The sequence below is a fragment of the Microchirus variegatus genome, assembly GCF_963457635.1.
Source record: "Microchirus variegatus genome assembly, chromosome: 21".
Lineage (NCBI taxonomy): Eukaryota > Metazoa > Chordata > Actinopteri > Pleuronectiformes > Soleidae > Microchirus > Microchirus variegatus.
In genome coordinates this window covers 6,598,606-6,613,158 of record NC_139822.1, presented here as the reverse complement: position 1 = coordinate 6,613,158, position 14,553 = coordinate 6,598,606, and the positions used below count along the sequence as shown (strand labels likewise).

Genomic DNA, 14,553 nt, shown 5'->3' with positions numbered 1-14,553 from the left:
TGTAATACTTTTGTATTTAATTAATGCTCACTTTTATTTTTTCATACTCTTATACATACTGTCACACATACATATTTTTTATTATTTTGTACATTCACAACAAACATTTAAAAGTATTACAGTATCCATCGAAGTAGAACAATCAAGCACTGCGGTCAAGCCAGCCGTGGTTCGCGTTTATCTGGTCAAATCAGCCGCACGTTTTTTTTTCTAGTACTTTTTGAGTAATGCTCTTTCAAAATCCCTAACACAGGACAAGATTAAGTCGATTTGCCCAAATTTAACATGGAATAAAATGCTTATTTTCCATAAGTAGTCCAAGATTCATACACGACTGAATTAAGTACCTCCTAGACTATCTACATGAATAATATCTTTACTGTGTACTTTTTGAGTAATCCTCTTTCAAAATCCTTTACAGAGGACAAGATTAGGTCGATTTCACCCAACTTTAACATGGAATAAAAAGCCTTTTTTCCATAAGTAGTCCAAGATTCATACACTACTGAACTAAGTACTATTTAGTCTGCGACCGTTTTTAACCGTAATCATACTCTCTTTCACGCTATTATGGATGCAACAACATGATAGTGAATGTATGAGACAATGATATGCAGTGTATGCGAGTGTACTACTATGTGTGAGAGAGTTTGATTGAAATGGAAGTCTACTTGAATTTCCAAGGATGTCAGGATCTGACATGGCCTTGTTAAAAAGATAGCACTGCAAAATCATAGAAAAAACACTTTATTCACAACTCACCAAGCACAAAATGTATCAAATATTCAAATCAAAAAGTCTTTCATAATAAAACCGTTCCTGTATGATTTCTCTGTGTTGGTCTACTGAAGAAATGATAATGAGCACCTGAGTTTGAAGCTACAATCAGAAAGTTTAGAAACTAAGGCATGTAATTTTACAAAATAACAAAAGAAAAAATTATATAGAACCTTCTTGGCATCTCATAACTCAGAATCCATCCCACTCCACTCCACTCCGCTGTTGTTTTCAGAAATATGTAATGAAAGATGTAAAATGTAAATAGCAGACACCAGTGCCAAGTATGGAGCTGTGCATCAAAAGCTCAGGTAGCAAATAATAATAATAATAAAAAAAAACATCTGTGATCCAGTAATGTAAACAGAAAGTCCATCAGATGGTGCAGGTGTGGACTGGGCTTGTCTACGCTCATATCAGTGTTGCTCAGACTGTCTCACTGCTGGCAGATGGAGGAGAATTGTTCTCTGTCTCCTGAAGTTGCTCTGTGGATTTGAGGACTTCACGGTCTCTCGGACTTGTAATCATCTCCTCACTGTTGCAGTTAACAGGGGAGCCGATTTCTGGGGAACGGTCCCCGGGCTTCTCGGGAGTGGTGTGCAGGGTGGCAGCGGCCAACGGCAGGTTCATCATGTAAAACATGCTGCCCATGCGCTTGGACACCTGAGAGTGAAACAAGACAGTTATGGGTTATACACTGCAGATGAAGAAGATTTCAAGTGTTAATTAAATAAAATTAATCTTATCTAATCTATTTTTTTTTATTAATAATTTAAATGTATCATAATTTGACATTATGTATATATAATGAATATAATTATATATGTACTGTATATATACATATTCTGATTTATTTACAGATTTGGTTTACTTCATACTGTATATATGTTTTCATAAAGAATTATACGTCATTTCATAACAAAACATTTACTTTGAATATCTTACTTGCAATATCATGGTGGAATATTGTGTTATAGTTTTAAGCTCATTATTGTCCACCCTCTACTGAACAGTTTTTCCTCACAATGTTTTATCTCTATAGACTGGCCCCCTTTTGATCAGACTAGACACTCATTGGCCCCCAGGTCATTTGAGTTTGACACCCCAGATAGGTACCAAAAGATGCTTTTAAGATTTCTGATTGCATTTTTTTGAGAATGCAGAATGCAACAGTGCTAGCCACTACTCTGCCATGTCTCTACTCTAATGTGCATGTCGGTTGCAGAAAGCGATATTGTGCAAATGATAAATATGCTCACTCTATATCAGTTAACGTTACGTTAATTTTTGGCTCAGGTTTAGGTCAAACTACCGTAGCTTAGAAGCTAATGTTCTCCGGTTGTTTTGCTAGTTGTGTAGAACTTTCCAGCAGGTATGGAGCATTTATAGTTTCCTGTTTTTCATCTGTGTAATGGTAAATACAATTTCTCTGGCTCAGAGCTAGAACTGTCCATCACCCGAAACCTGCCCAGTACAGAATACCAGGTCCTTTGTGTATAGTGTATTGTATATTGTGTATTGTGTCTAGCCTACACCTTTCTGCAGCAACAGCAGGGAGCTCCCCGGTACCTACAGTAGACAAAGAGGTGTGAAAGAACCGCCTGAAGGTAGAGTTTTTGTCTATTGGAGGAATGAGAAGGGGGAGCTGCTCAGGCATAAAATGTGGAGGGTTCACTTTGCTCTAGATCTTTCTCCAGCAAGGATGACTCCTGTGAAGATTGACCTTTTCCTTGCAACGAAAATAAAACCTTGTTGGCGGGCAGAAGTTCTCTATTTCATTCTTCACCAGCAGCAGAGAAATGTCCACAACATCTGTGACTGATCATCAGAAGCTGTATGCTTTGTCAGTTTACAACCTATTAAGTTGTGTGTAGAATAAAACCTCTTAAAGACACTCACGTTGTCCGCCGTAATTGTTCTGGTCGCCCTTCCCAGGGTAGTTTAGTGAGCTGTAGGAAGCAGCCGATAAAAATGTGGACAAGTCGTGTTGCTAATACTGCAACAGTTCGCTTTCGTAAGCATCCAGAGTCGTGTAGGATTTTAAGTTCTCCTTGGAATAAAGACTCGGAGTGTTGATCAGGTACGAGTGGATATCGGGCCACTTCGTCTCGTCATTAATCCACTCACCAGCGCCTAAAGCATATCTGTCATCAAGCTGTATCACATTCACCAAGGTGAATTTCTAAGCATAACTTGCTTCATCACTAGGCGACAAGCTAGCGTAGCGTAGTACGAGGAAAACATCTCCTTATTTTTTTGCTGTCTGAATTGGTACATGAGAGCCGGCTAACTTCACGACAACACTGCTACTTAAACGCTTCTGCAACCGCGATGCGCGCACATCCGCAATATTTGTTAACAACCAAGAGCCCTCTACTTTATAAACTTAAATCACACATTGTGTCTTCACCTGTGAGCGGATCTTTAGAGCCGGCCCCAGCTTCAGGCCCAGTGTGTCGAGTAGATGTTCCTCTGAGAGAAGGGGTAGTGTCTCCCCATCAATCATGTGGTCCTTGAACGTCTGCAGAGTTCAAACACCTCATCTTAGCACAACAAAGACACAACAGGTAAAACAATATAATCACGTCGATTTGAAGAAAAGCACAAACCTGAGCATATTCTGAACATGTGGGTATACTGTTGACAAAGTTGTAAACATCATTCACTGTCCACTTCCTTATGTCTTCAGAAACCTCATCGCCATTGAGAAAGAGATTCCGTGGAGCTGGAAATACCACAAATTATTATTATTATTTTTTTTAAAGAATCTCTTTTTTTTTAAATAATTGGAGGAACAGCATTGAAGCTTTTTATTGATTTGCAGAACTCACTGGGTAGGAGGAAACCATTTCCAGGGGTTGGAAACATGTAAGGCATCCCAGGGAGAGCGCCACCTGCAGAGGGAAACATGAATTTCTCCTGGAAAGATGAAGTGGATATGTCTTTGTCATTGGAGCCGCTGTTGGCAACATCAGAGCAACCATCTTGATTGTTCACACAGGCTTTACGTAGGGCTACGTCCCCTTCCTTGTAGTTCTTCCTGCTTTCTGTAGCAATTTTGGGGTCTATTTTTGCTTGATGATGTGTTTGACTGGTGACACACTCCTCTCCCATGTCCCCCTTTGGCTCCATCTCTTTCTCCTCTCCTGATGTGGCTCCTGGACTCTGCTCTACACTTTTATCTTCAGTTTGGCCCTTCAGGTTGGCCAAATGGCTTTCTGCACTCTTGTGAACGGTCGGTCTCCTGCCAGCTCTCCGTCCCCGCTCTCTGTGCAGCGAGCTCATTGGTGGGTACGGGCTGGCTGACATGAGTATGCTGTTGGAGTGAAGTTCGTCCAGAGAGGGGCGGTGCACGAAGACATCATGGCCGTCTGGCATGCGCTGACGACCTCTAAAGGCCATGGGGTTGGTGGGGAAGGACATGGGATTATCAATTCCCATCAGTCCTTTCTGGTGGGCGTTTTCCAGCTCCTTCTGATGCAGGATGGCATTCATCTCCATTCTAAATCAGACCATATACAAATATGTTAGATGTATTTGTGCAACACTAATGATGGACATTATCAAAGCTTGGGCTGGGTATTGATTAAAACCTTTTGATCTGGTATCAATGTCTGGACTTTGATACTTTTTTTTACATGTCGTTAGCCAGGTTGTCCTCACAGTAAAACACAGAGCAGATTTCTGCACCATTAAGTGTTATGGGCAGGTATCAATGCCTGCGAACTTCCATTCACGGGCAGCCCAGTTAATGCCTAATCCTAACCTTAAGCTAACCACAATTCAAATCTTAACCATAAACTCAAAAATGAGATTCTGGCTCATTAGCACCAGGTTTTCGTCTCCATGATGACTCCTGGTCCTGAGGAGGGGCATTTATGCCAGAAAAGCTATAAGAAATAAGAAAATAACCTTTTGTAGCAAATACAAGCATCCGTAACGCACACACTTCCTGCAGGCCTCGAGACAGCCATTCTTGAGAACTATGTGATTTCAGTCAAACAGTATACTGCAGGCTTGCTGGCTCACTGACAGTGATTAGATTAACTCATTAGATACCAAAATTTGATATTGAATGAAAACAATTTTTTTATATAATGTAATACAGAGGAAGTTCAGTTGAGATCATAAAAAATAGAAATGTGATCCATAGCCCTAGTAAAAGCATAAGGACCTGATTTAAGACTGAGAAAGCAGACTATTGTGTGTAGGTGGACTATTTTTGTGATGTGTTCTCTGCAGACTCTACCTGGCAATATTTTGCTTATGAATGAGTTCCTGTCGACGGGCGACTGATTCCATCGGCTCTGAGGGCAAGAAGCCATAACCGGCTGAACAAAGAAAGACAGAGAGACAAGGCTCTTCAGGCTCAATCAAATCATCTAATACACGAAGAGAGTGGCATGCATGTGTAATGGCTCATCCATGCTCACCTGCTCCAGGAAAGCCTCTCCCAGGCATGACATTGGCATGTGGGGGCAGAGGTGGACCCAGGTGAGGCCCCATGTGGATCTGTCTGGCCTCAGCAGGTACCATTTCAGTGGGGGGAACCAACTCTCTGATTGGACAAAAACATGTATGAAATCGGTCAACATGGCAATAGGCTGCTAGTATCTTTAATACGTACTGTTATGTGTTGTTGGTGGACTCCGCCACATTGAAGTGACATTATTTTAAGTATTTTATTCTACCTAAACCAGCTAGCACAATATATAAATATAGCATTAATAAATAAATAATACATAGACCATACATTAGTTATGGAGGTCTACTTGCATACATTAACTTGTTTTTATGGTCAAAAACCTCCTGGTTGCTGTAAACGAGCCGATAGAAACTGTCTTTTCTGACGATGTTCCCCAGCCGTGATATTTCAGACTGAAATCTCACACCCAGAAGACAGAGTGTGTTGTGATTGGCCAGCCAGCGTAGAGCCTTCCCAACGTTCTTGTGATTGGCCAATAACTGGAAGTGACATAATCACCACACCAGCTCTCAGAAGCGCAGCTCCCCCCTCTGGAACGGTGGATGCACTGCTACTCTTTATCAAAACATTGTTTGAACAATGTTTAAAAATAGCTTCTTCACGACTCCCCGCCGCAGTCCCTTTTATGACTTTGACCCGGAGTCAGACCCAGAGTCAGAAGACACTGTCGCTCGTGAAACACCTCCACAACGGACGTTATTCTTCTTCTGCGGTTCAATGTACGCAACCGGAAGTGCCCGGACTAGTGCCCGGAGCAGGACGATCTGCTGTTCAGGAGAACCGCTGTTTACGTAACCGGACTGGGTTTTTTCAAAGATCTTGCTGAGCCCGAGATTACAATAAAACACAGCGTTCTCAGCAGTGGCTGAACTGTTTGTTTAGAACCTTCAGGACTTCATAAACAAGGTTATGACGCAGATACACACTAAAAAACAGCGTTAATTGGAACTTCCGGTCTAGGTCCGCTTTAAATGTGAAAAAAGATTAACCCTATTCAGCATTTTCATAGATATTATGGATTATGGGCTGAACAGTCAGTAGTGAAAACAAATAAGAGTTTTCATTTAATGCAGAACTCACTATAAACTAAAATTGCCTCTAATGAATGAATGAATGAATGAATTAATTAGGGGTTACAGCCAATTTCTGATAAAAGACCAAAGCTACAGGATGGTTCAGGGGAACCAAACATAGATTCATATTTTCAAACTATTACAAATGGCACCTGATAAGAGAGTGAACCAGGGACCCAGGGTCATCGGCTGCCTATTAATCCATTTAATCCAGCCATGTCTTTTCCCCTCATTCATCTGTAATTAATTGACACCTCTCAAGGGCACTTCTGTCTGTAAGATTTAAGAGGGGCAAACCTCTCCATGAAGTGAGGTTCGTACTGAGCTGGGACTCCTTGTAACCTCTGCTGCCCCTGGGCAAGAATCTGTGGAGCCATGGCCATCTGGTTCCTCATTATTAACTCCTGCCTCTGTCTGAGCTCTGCAGGAGGAGAAAAAAAACACACCACAGGTCACCGTCACGGCAAGTTAAACCACAGACCTGCTCTGTCTGTCAAACATGGACAATTCAGGACTAAAATGTAAGAACTCAGATATTTCATGTTCATTCATATTTCAGGAAATAGTGTAAGTTGAAACGACGTATTGAAACATTTTAGTTATTTATTTTCTAATAGCTGTGTTTGTCTTCTCTGTGTTTCCCTCTCACCTCCAGCTGACATGCCGTTTACCAGACGGTACCAGTGTTTCTCATCTAAAGCTCCCTGCTCTCCCAGCGCCGTCATCTTCCTCAGCTGTTCCCGTGGGGTCATGGCGCACACAAGCTTTGACTGATCCTGAAGTTCAAGTACAGAAAATAACATTGATCAATTCTCTATACCTTTGAAACAAAACAGTCACATAGTATATCTACTTTTTTTTTTGCACTTGCTGCCTGTTGCACTTTTGGTGAGATGCAAAGACATGCTGTATATTCCTTTGGTGTTTCCTGTCACTGCCACTAGAGGTCAGCAATTCATTTAAAATAACTGTTCATCTTTATCAGCCATTATTAAGAATGACTCGCACGCACGCACACATACTCTGGCTCAGTTAATTTCCTTAACCTTTGAACACTACTCTCACCTCTATCCTAATCACCATAGCTTTAACCAGCCTTAACCTCTCCCCATCATGTATATCTAATCCCACATTTAAATCTAACCTTTGAGTCTTAAATGTAACCTTTAAACATGTGCACACCAGCATAAATACTTACTAATACATACTAATTTCTTAATTGATCCTGAAAATATCCCTGACTTTGCATCCTTAGGAGAACATTTGGTCCTCGTAAGGATAGAGCTCACATGCACACACATGAACACACACACACACACACACACCAAACTGCCACATTATTCTAAGCTGAGCCAGCATCTTGTGTACACAAGCCAAATCGACTTAGACACCTACAATTAGCCTTCGACACTGCAGAAATCCCATTACCAAATATGATACTGTAAATGACAGCGCCTTAATCCAGGTCTTCTAATCCAAGGCCAGTGTGCAATATGTATAGGAACGTCTGAATAAACCAAAATTAATAGAAATTACACAGAACTGTTGATGTCAAGCTATAATGACTAAAACGGTATTATACTAAAATATCCACCTGTGTATGGCACATGTATAAACTGAACAAACACACTTGATGCGGTTAATTTCTGCTTTCCCCTCCCCCAGACAAATGCTGCCAGAAGATTTGCCCCGAGGCCTCGTTGTATTATCCGCAGTCCCTCAAGTTCCCTCTGAAGTCCATCTAATCTGAAGGCTATAATCCCCTTGTTAGTCCTGCAACAGTCTGCTGGCTACATCTGCTGATGACCAGCCCCGGCCTCGTAGGACTGTCCGACCCCCCCATCCCCACCTTCCCAGGCCCCTGCTCCCCCCACGATCCTATTAGCTAAATCCTGGCTATACAGCACTTTAAAGGGATGTGTTGGAGGTAATCCGCACGTTTAGAGTTTTACCCTCAGCAAACCTTGCCTGTAAGCATGCCGGACAATACACCGAAGTGCTAAGCCTATTAGTCTCCATTAGCTTCCAGGATGTCCTAAAAACACCTTGGGGATAAATCTGGGGACACAATCGGTTTATGTGGTGCTATGTGGTGCGAACACATGCACCCTGCCTCTACCTCCTTCTCTCTGCCAATGTCACAACAGCTAGCATCAGCAAACCAGGAGAAATACTTAGTATTTCATCACTGATGTGTCTGTAATTCCTGAGTGGGCTCTAAGCTCTGAGCCTCCGGTAATTACACACTCTCAAGTGGGAATTAATGATTTACATTTTTTTTTATATTTAAGAAACTATACACAACTGCACACATTACTAATGTGATTTGTCCAAAGGTCAGTGTGTTTGAATGAGTCTTAATGATTAAATTATGTAAAACAATCACAAACCTAACAAATAGCAAATATAAATTTGACCCCTGACCCTCCCGTACATCACATCCAGTACATTTTCACAAATTTCAAATGTGTTTCACAGTTCCCAATAATACACCAATAAATAAGCACTTCAGAGAGTGTATACTATATCTGAAAGATTCGTCTTACCTTCTGATTTCAAAAATAGGAAGTAACAAATATTCCATAACAGTTTCTCGAGTTAAGTCTTTATTTTGTATCCGGGAGACTGAGGATGACGTATGTCGGTGGGATCTTGTTGCGGAAGATGTATTAAGTATTTTTCCTTTGGCAAAAGTAACAATAAGTATAAAATTCTCAATTACAAATAAAAGTACTACAAATAAACGTTGGTACATATGTATTCGCAGCCAAACAAGTCTGCAAAGTATGCAAGTGTTCATCATACGGTATATGCTATTTATTAAGTATTATGTATATAAATGTACTGATGTTTGTATCCAATCCATTCACCACGTTATTGTTGACACATTGCAAAAGATACAGTAGGGGTAACGTTTGTAAGATGCACCATAAAATAAATAGTGTTCAATTGGAAATAATTGACCTAAACATTTTTATTTGTGGTTCACATTTAAAATTGAGATGAAATTGGTGCTCTTTGGTCATGGTAGGACAACAAGTGAGTATAAAAATCCTTATTTTTAATAAAGCACTTTATTTTCTTTTAAATGGTTAAACAAGTAAATCTGTAAATCTCTTCAATATGTCACAAATATAGATTGGCACACGCACGAGCCACAACCTGAAGCTAAGCTTGAGTGAACTTTGAACCATTTAGCAGAATCCTTTTGACGACATTGGTGATGACAGCTAACACTTTTATCGGTTTTTGCTGTAAGTCTCTTAGGTGAAATTGTGTTAAGCATAAACTGCTGTTCACACCTGCGTTAAAACCTGATTTACTGTTCAAATGTATTTGAATGAATGAATGAATGCTTTCTTAAAGTAAACTTAAAACAAACCAATGGGATTAGTCAAAGGATAATTATAGTCAAAACAATAATAATATGAACCCAACATGTCCGAAAAGGAGTAGGACGAAGCATAAGTTTATTTAAACCTACCTCTTCTCCACACTCAATTACCATCAAACCCAAATTTACATATTTACATAATACATATTTACAAAATAGAAAATAAATAAATATCTACATAAATCACTAATGAAAACACCCAATTGTTAAAGCCCTTCTCCCTCCCTGTACCATGTGTTTGTCCTGCTTTTTAAACTGGGTCATGCTTGTGCATTTGCTTGAGCTCCACATCCAATCTGTTCCACAACTCACTCCGCAAACACTTTTTAATGTTGTACGTATGCTGATGTTTTAAGTTAAATTCTCCCTTCAGATTTTAACCCCCCCATCTCTGTTAAAGAACATTTTTTTGAATATTTCCAGGAAGTAAATAGTTTATTGTTTTGTACATTTGCGCTGTGGAAATGAACCAGGTCAGTGAATTTGAAGGTTTTTGATTTTAAGAATAGTGAATCACTGTGATCTCTATAACCAGTATTATGGATTATTCTTATGGCTCTTTTCTGCAGTATGCATAGGGATTGTATTGCACAATAATGTACATATGGTAAAATGAGTGAACAGTAGAGAATGTGTTTTGGTTTGTGTAGAACTGAAATGTTTCTTGACAGTTTGCTTTGTACATATTTTATGAGACTTCCAGTTTATTTAATAATCAATTCTTACCCCAAGAAACTTATTTTCATATACTCTTTCAACATCCACACCACCTACTTGTATCTGTACTTGTGTATTTTGTATTTTATTGCAATTGCTGAGTAGCATTAAAGGAATACAACTTTCATATCAATTTCATTTGAATCAGTAGATGTTTTGTGTTTACATTTATTTTCAATATCTATTATTTCCTTTTCTTCCACTGCTGTGAGGAAAATTGAACTGGGATTTCTCACTATAAAGTTATCATTCCAATCCTCAGATAACAATGGATCAGGAATTTTTCCTGCCAGGTTTGGTCCAACATTTACAATTGACATATTAAAACTGTTGACCACATCATCAATATTTTCCTTTTTAATATTGTCATCAATGAAATATTTAGGATGGCTGTTGTTTGGCACCATTTTTAATGATACTATGTAATATGTCCTATATTCCTTTAATATTGTTTTTGTTATTATATAGTATTTTACTATATACACTATTCCTTCCTACATACCCTTATAATATTGGTTAACTTATTCTTATATTTATTTTCTGCCTCTTTAGTCCTTTGCTTTATGAATTCTCTTTATAGTGTATTTTTCTTTTACAGGCATTTTGTAATCCCTTTGTGAACCATGGTCGATTTTCTGTAGTATTGTTTTATTGGACAATTTTTTTTTAATCATATAATGACATGAATATTCTTTAAAAAGTTTCATATGCTCTATCAATATCACTTTCATTATATACCTTTTTCCTAATTTTGTGCCAGTAAATCATTCTTTAATGTATTCATAGTTTCCTCTGTCCTTACTGTATTTTAGTTTTTCCTCTGGCTGATTTCTCTGGTGGTTGTTGTTATAAGTTATAAATACTGGTAGGTGGTCACTGATGTCATTGATTAATAGTCCGCTCACTGTATTATTTTCAATATTGTTGGTGAATATGTTATCGATTAAGGTAGCACAATGAGATGTGATTCTAGGTCTGGTGATTTTTGGATATAAACTCATGCTGTACATTGTATTGATAAATTTGTCTGTCATTTTGTGCTTATTTGGATTGAGCAGATCAATATTTAAGTCACCACAGATGAGTACAACTTTTTGATTCGACTTTGAAAACATTATCCCCATCCAGTCCTTGAATGCTTCTATATTAGAGCCTGGATCTCTGTATATACAGCTGACTAATACATTCTTGTTTTTTTTCTTCACATATTTCAATAGTCATACATTCCAATAAGTTATCAATCACAGTTGTCATATTTTATACTACTTTATAATTCAAGTTTTTTTTTTGTTCTTTCTGTTTACACAGTTAAATATTCATATTCATCCAGTTCAAAATCCATTCCTTTGTCTGTATTGATCTATGTTTCTGATATAGCAATTATTTTAAAAGTGTTTTCTTAAATTGACTTAAATATTCCTTGATGTTATCAAAGTTTGCATACACACTTCTGCTCTTGAAATGGATTATTGATAATTTGCTCATTTGTGTAATAGCAGCAATTGTCGTTGATGTTGGAGAAGAAATTGTTGTCCGGATCTATATCATGCTCCAAGTCTAGTGAATTGTGGTCTGTGTATTGACATTTTCTCAGTTCCAATTTTTTGTGATCAGCAATCCTTTGAGTTATATCCCTATTGTCTCCAGATGTAAATGAATGAGTTCTTTCAGACTGCGTCATGGTGGTGTGTGTATGTGTCATCGTACCTTATAGTCCATATTTGTCCATTTCCTCGATGTTCCTGATAACCATAACTTTGGCTTGCTCTGGTGTCCCCGTTTAGTTTGATGAACACTTTTACAATTTGATGTCCATGTATGTTGAAATTTTCCCTGTTTTTTTCATGAAGTGTGCTTTTCTGGCTATATCAGCTATATTTGTCTGACTACCCAACCATTCAGCATTTTGGTGGTGAAACTGTTGTCAAAGGTGACATGGATGAACTCTTGTATATTTTGCAAACAAGCAGAGGCCACACTGCAGCTGCCAAATCCAGGGATTGGATTCCCTGGATTTGCTGTTGCGTGGTTAATCTCATTACAAGAATTAATTAAAGGGAAAAATTGCTGACGACTTAGATGGAGGCCTGAGGAGGTCATATCAGACAAGACAGAAGTATTGTCTGGGCCTTCCTAATCCCTCAACGCACGTACACACACACACACACACACACACACACACACACACACACACACACACACACACACACACACACACACACACACACACACACACACACACACACACACACACACACACACACACACACACACACACACAGACAGTAGCAGTACATTTTTGTGTCACAAGCTCATGTTTCAAAGTGATTAAATTGTTGTAATAGAAATATATGTATATAGATGCCAACACAAACAGTTGTGAGTGAACTAGTCTGATTCATCATGTATTTCAACAAAACATAATTATTTTCCTTACTACTCTATCTATTACTTCTCTATTTAATTAATGTAAACAGCATGATCATCTGAAAACATTTGCAATAAGGGCTGTAGAAATGTTTAAGATAAGTGCATGAATGTCATCATTGTTCCTGTAATGTACTGTATATATCTATAATATGTAAATCAATATTATACTTATATACTTATAATTATACTACAACAAGATCCAAAGAGTAACTGATATTTACAACGGTACTTCATTTTACTTACAAGAAAACAACCAAACCAAATATGTCCCAATTAAAAAGATAAGAAAAATACAACAGGAAAAGTGAAAGCTTTAATTGACTTACCTTCTTTGAAATGTTTTGTCCCAATTTAGGTAAAAAAACCAAGGCCAGCAAATGAAGTGAACAGCCTTTGAAGAGCTTTCAGAAGTTGTCTCTCAACTCTCCTTTTGTCACTTACAAGTGAACAGCCTCCCACTAAGCTGCCAGTGTGGCCTGCGTCTTCTGCCAGCTAGCTGCCTTAACTAAAAGAGACCTTTTTAAATACTGATTCATTTCATCTCTATTAGCTGGCCTTATCTCCTGCCTTAATCCCTCCCTGCCCTGACATCACTGTGATCTCCATCCAACTGCTCACTGCAACCTGTAACTGATGTGTAATTACTGAAGCAGCACTGGTCCTAAGCATGAAGTGATAAACCTCTTTCAATGTTTACCTCACTAATCCCTTGTTAGCACTTTAGGCCACAGTTAAGACACCTAAATGCTTAGCTTCCCCTTTTCCTGTGGCAAAATGGCCAACCCATCCTCAACTGCTCTACAGCCGCACACTGAGAAGCTAAGCTACATGCTTCTCCAAGACTTTGTTAACCAAGTCTTGTTTTTGTTTTTCCTTCATGCCAGGAGTTTTGTGCTCCACAGGGAGTCACTGGTTTGACCCAAACATGCTTGGCGGTAATTTCTTAGAAATCCGACTAAATATCGGTGGGATAATCCTGTCAGACCTCTTAATCTGACAGTTGGTGTTCGCCAACCACGGCTTGCAGTTCTTGCACAAATGTTGTTTTTTTTTCTCTTTTTTGATGCATGGTGACAGCTAGGAGGTAATTAGCCCTCCAATAGAGGAGTGGCTGCTGTGTCACTTCTATATCTTTTTCTACAGTCTGCAGAAAAGCAAATAATTCATGAAGTATATTATCTGGGCAAGTGAATAATTCTGCCCCCTAAAATGGCATTTGGCTGCATATGAAATAAAATAGAAATCTAGCTACAAATTTGTTTACAAAGTGCTTTGATTGACATTGACTGAAGTATACGTATTGAAAAGGAGTTTTTGAGCATTGAGCAATAGTGAAGTGAGTCGTCTTTCGACTTTCCAATGTGTCCTTCGGCAAGATACTTAAATCCACATTGCTCTTGATGGCTTTGCTACATTCTTAGAAATAAAAGTGCTACGTAGAACTAAGGTTCTTCAGCTTGTCCTCATAGGAGAACCCTTTTTGGTTGCAGGTAGAAACTTTTATATAGGTTCCACCTGGAACCCTTAGTGTTACCAAGAACCCTTTAAACCCTTTCAGGAAAGGCTCACATAGAGTGGTCGTGTTGCACATAATGTTAGTTATGGAGGTCTACTTACATACATTAACTTGTTTTTATGGCCCAAAACCTCCTAGTTGCTGTAAACGAGCCCATAGA

General features: G+C 38.8%; 1 protein-coding gene across 1 annotated transcript; it reads right to left on the bottom strand.

Annotated features, from left to right (window-relative positions):
* Positions 1 to 1,203: 1,203 nt before the first annotated feature.
* samd7 (sterile alpha motif domain containing 7) lies at positions 1,204 to 7,088 on the bottom strand (the record flags this gene model as incomplete). The annotated part of the gene is made up of 8 exons (XM_083907989.1): positions 1,204 to 1,440; positions 3,188 to 3,298; positions 3,387 to 3,502; positions 3,609 to 4,279; positions 5,027 to 5,108; positions 5,211 to 5,335; positions 6,634 to 6,757; positions 6,986 to 7,088. The coding sequence occupies 8 exons, from the start codon at positions 7,086 to 7,088 to the stop codon at positions 1,204 to 1,206; spliced, it is 1,569 nt and encodes a 522-aa protein (XP_083764115.1).
* Between the last annotated feature and the right edge of the window lie 7,465 nt (positions 7,089 to 14,553).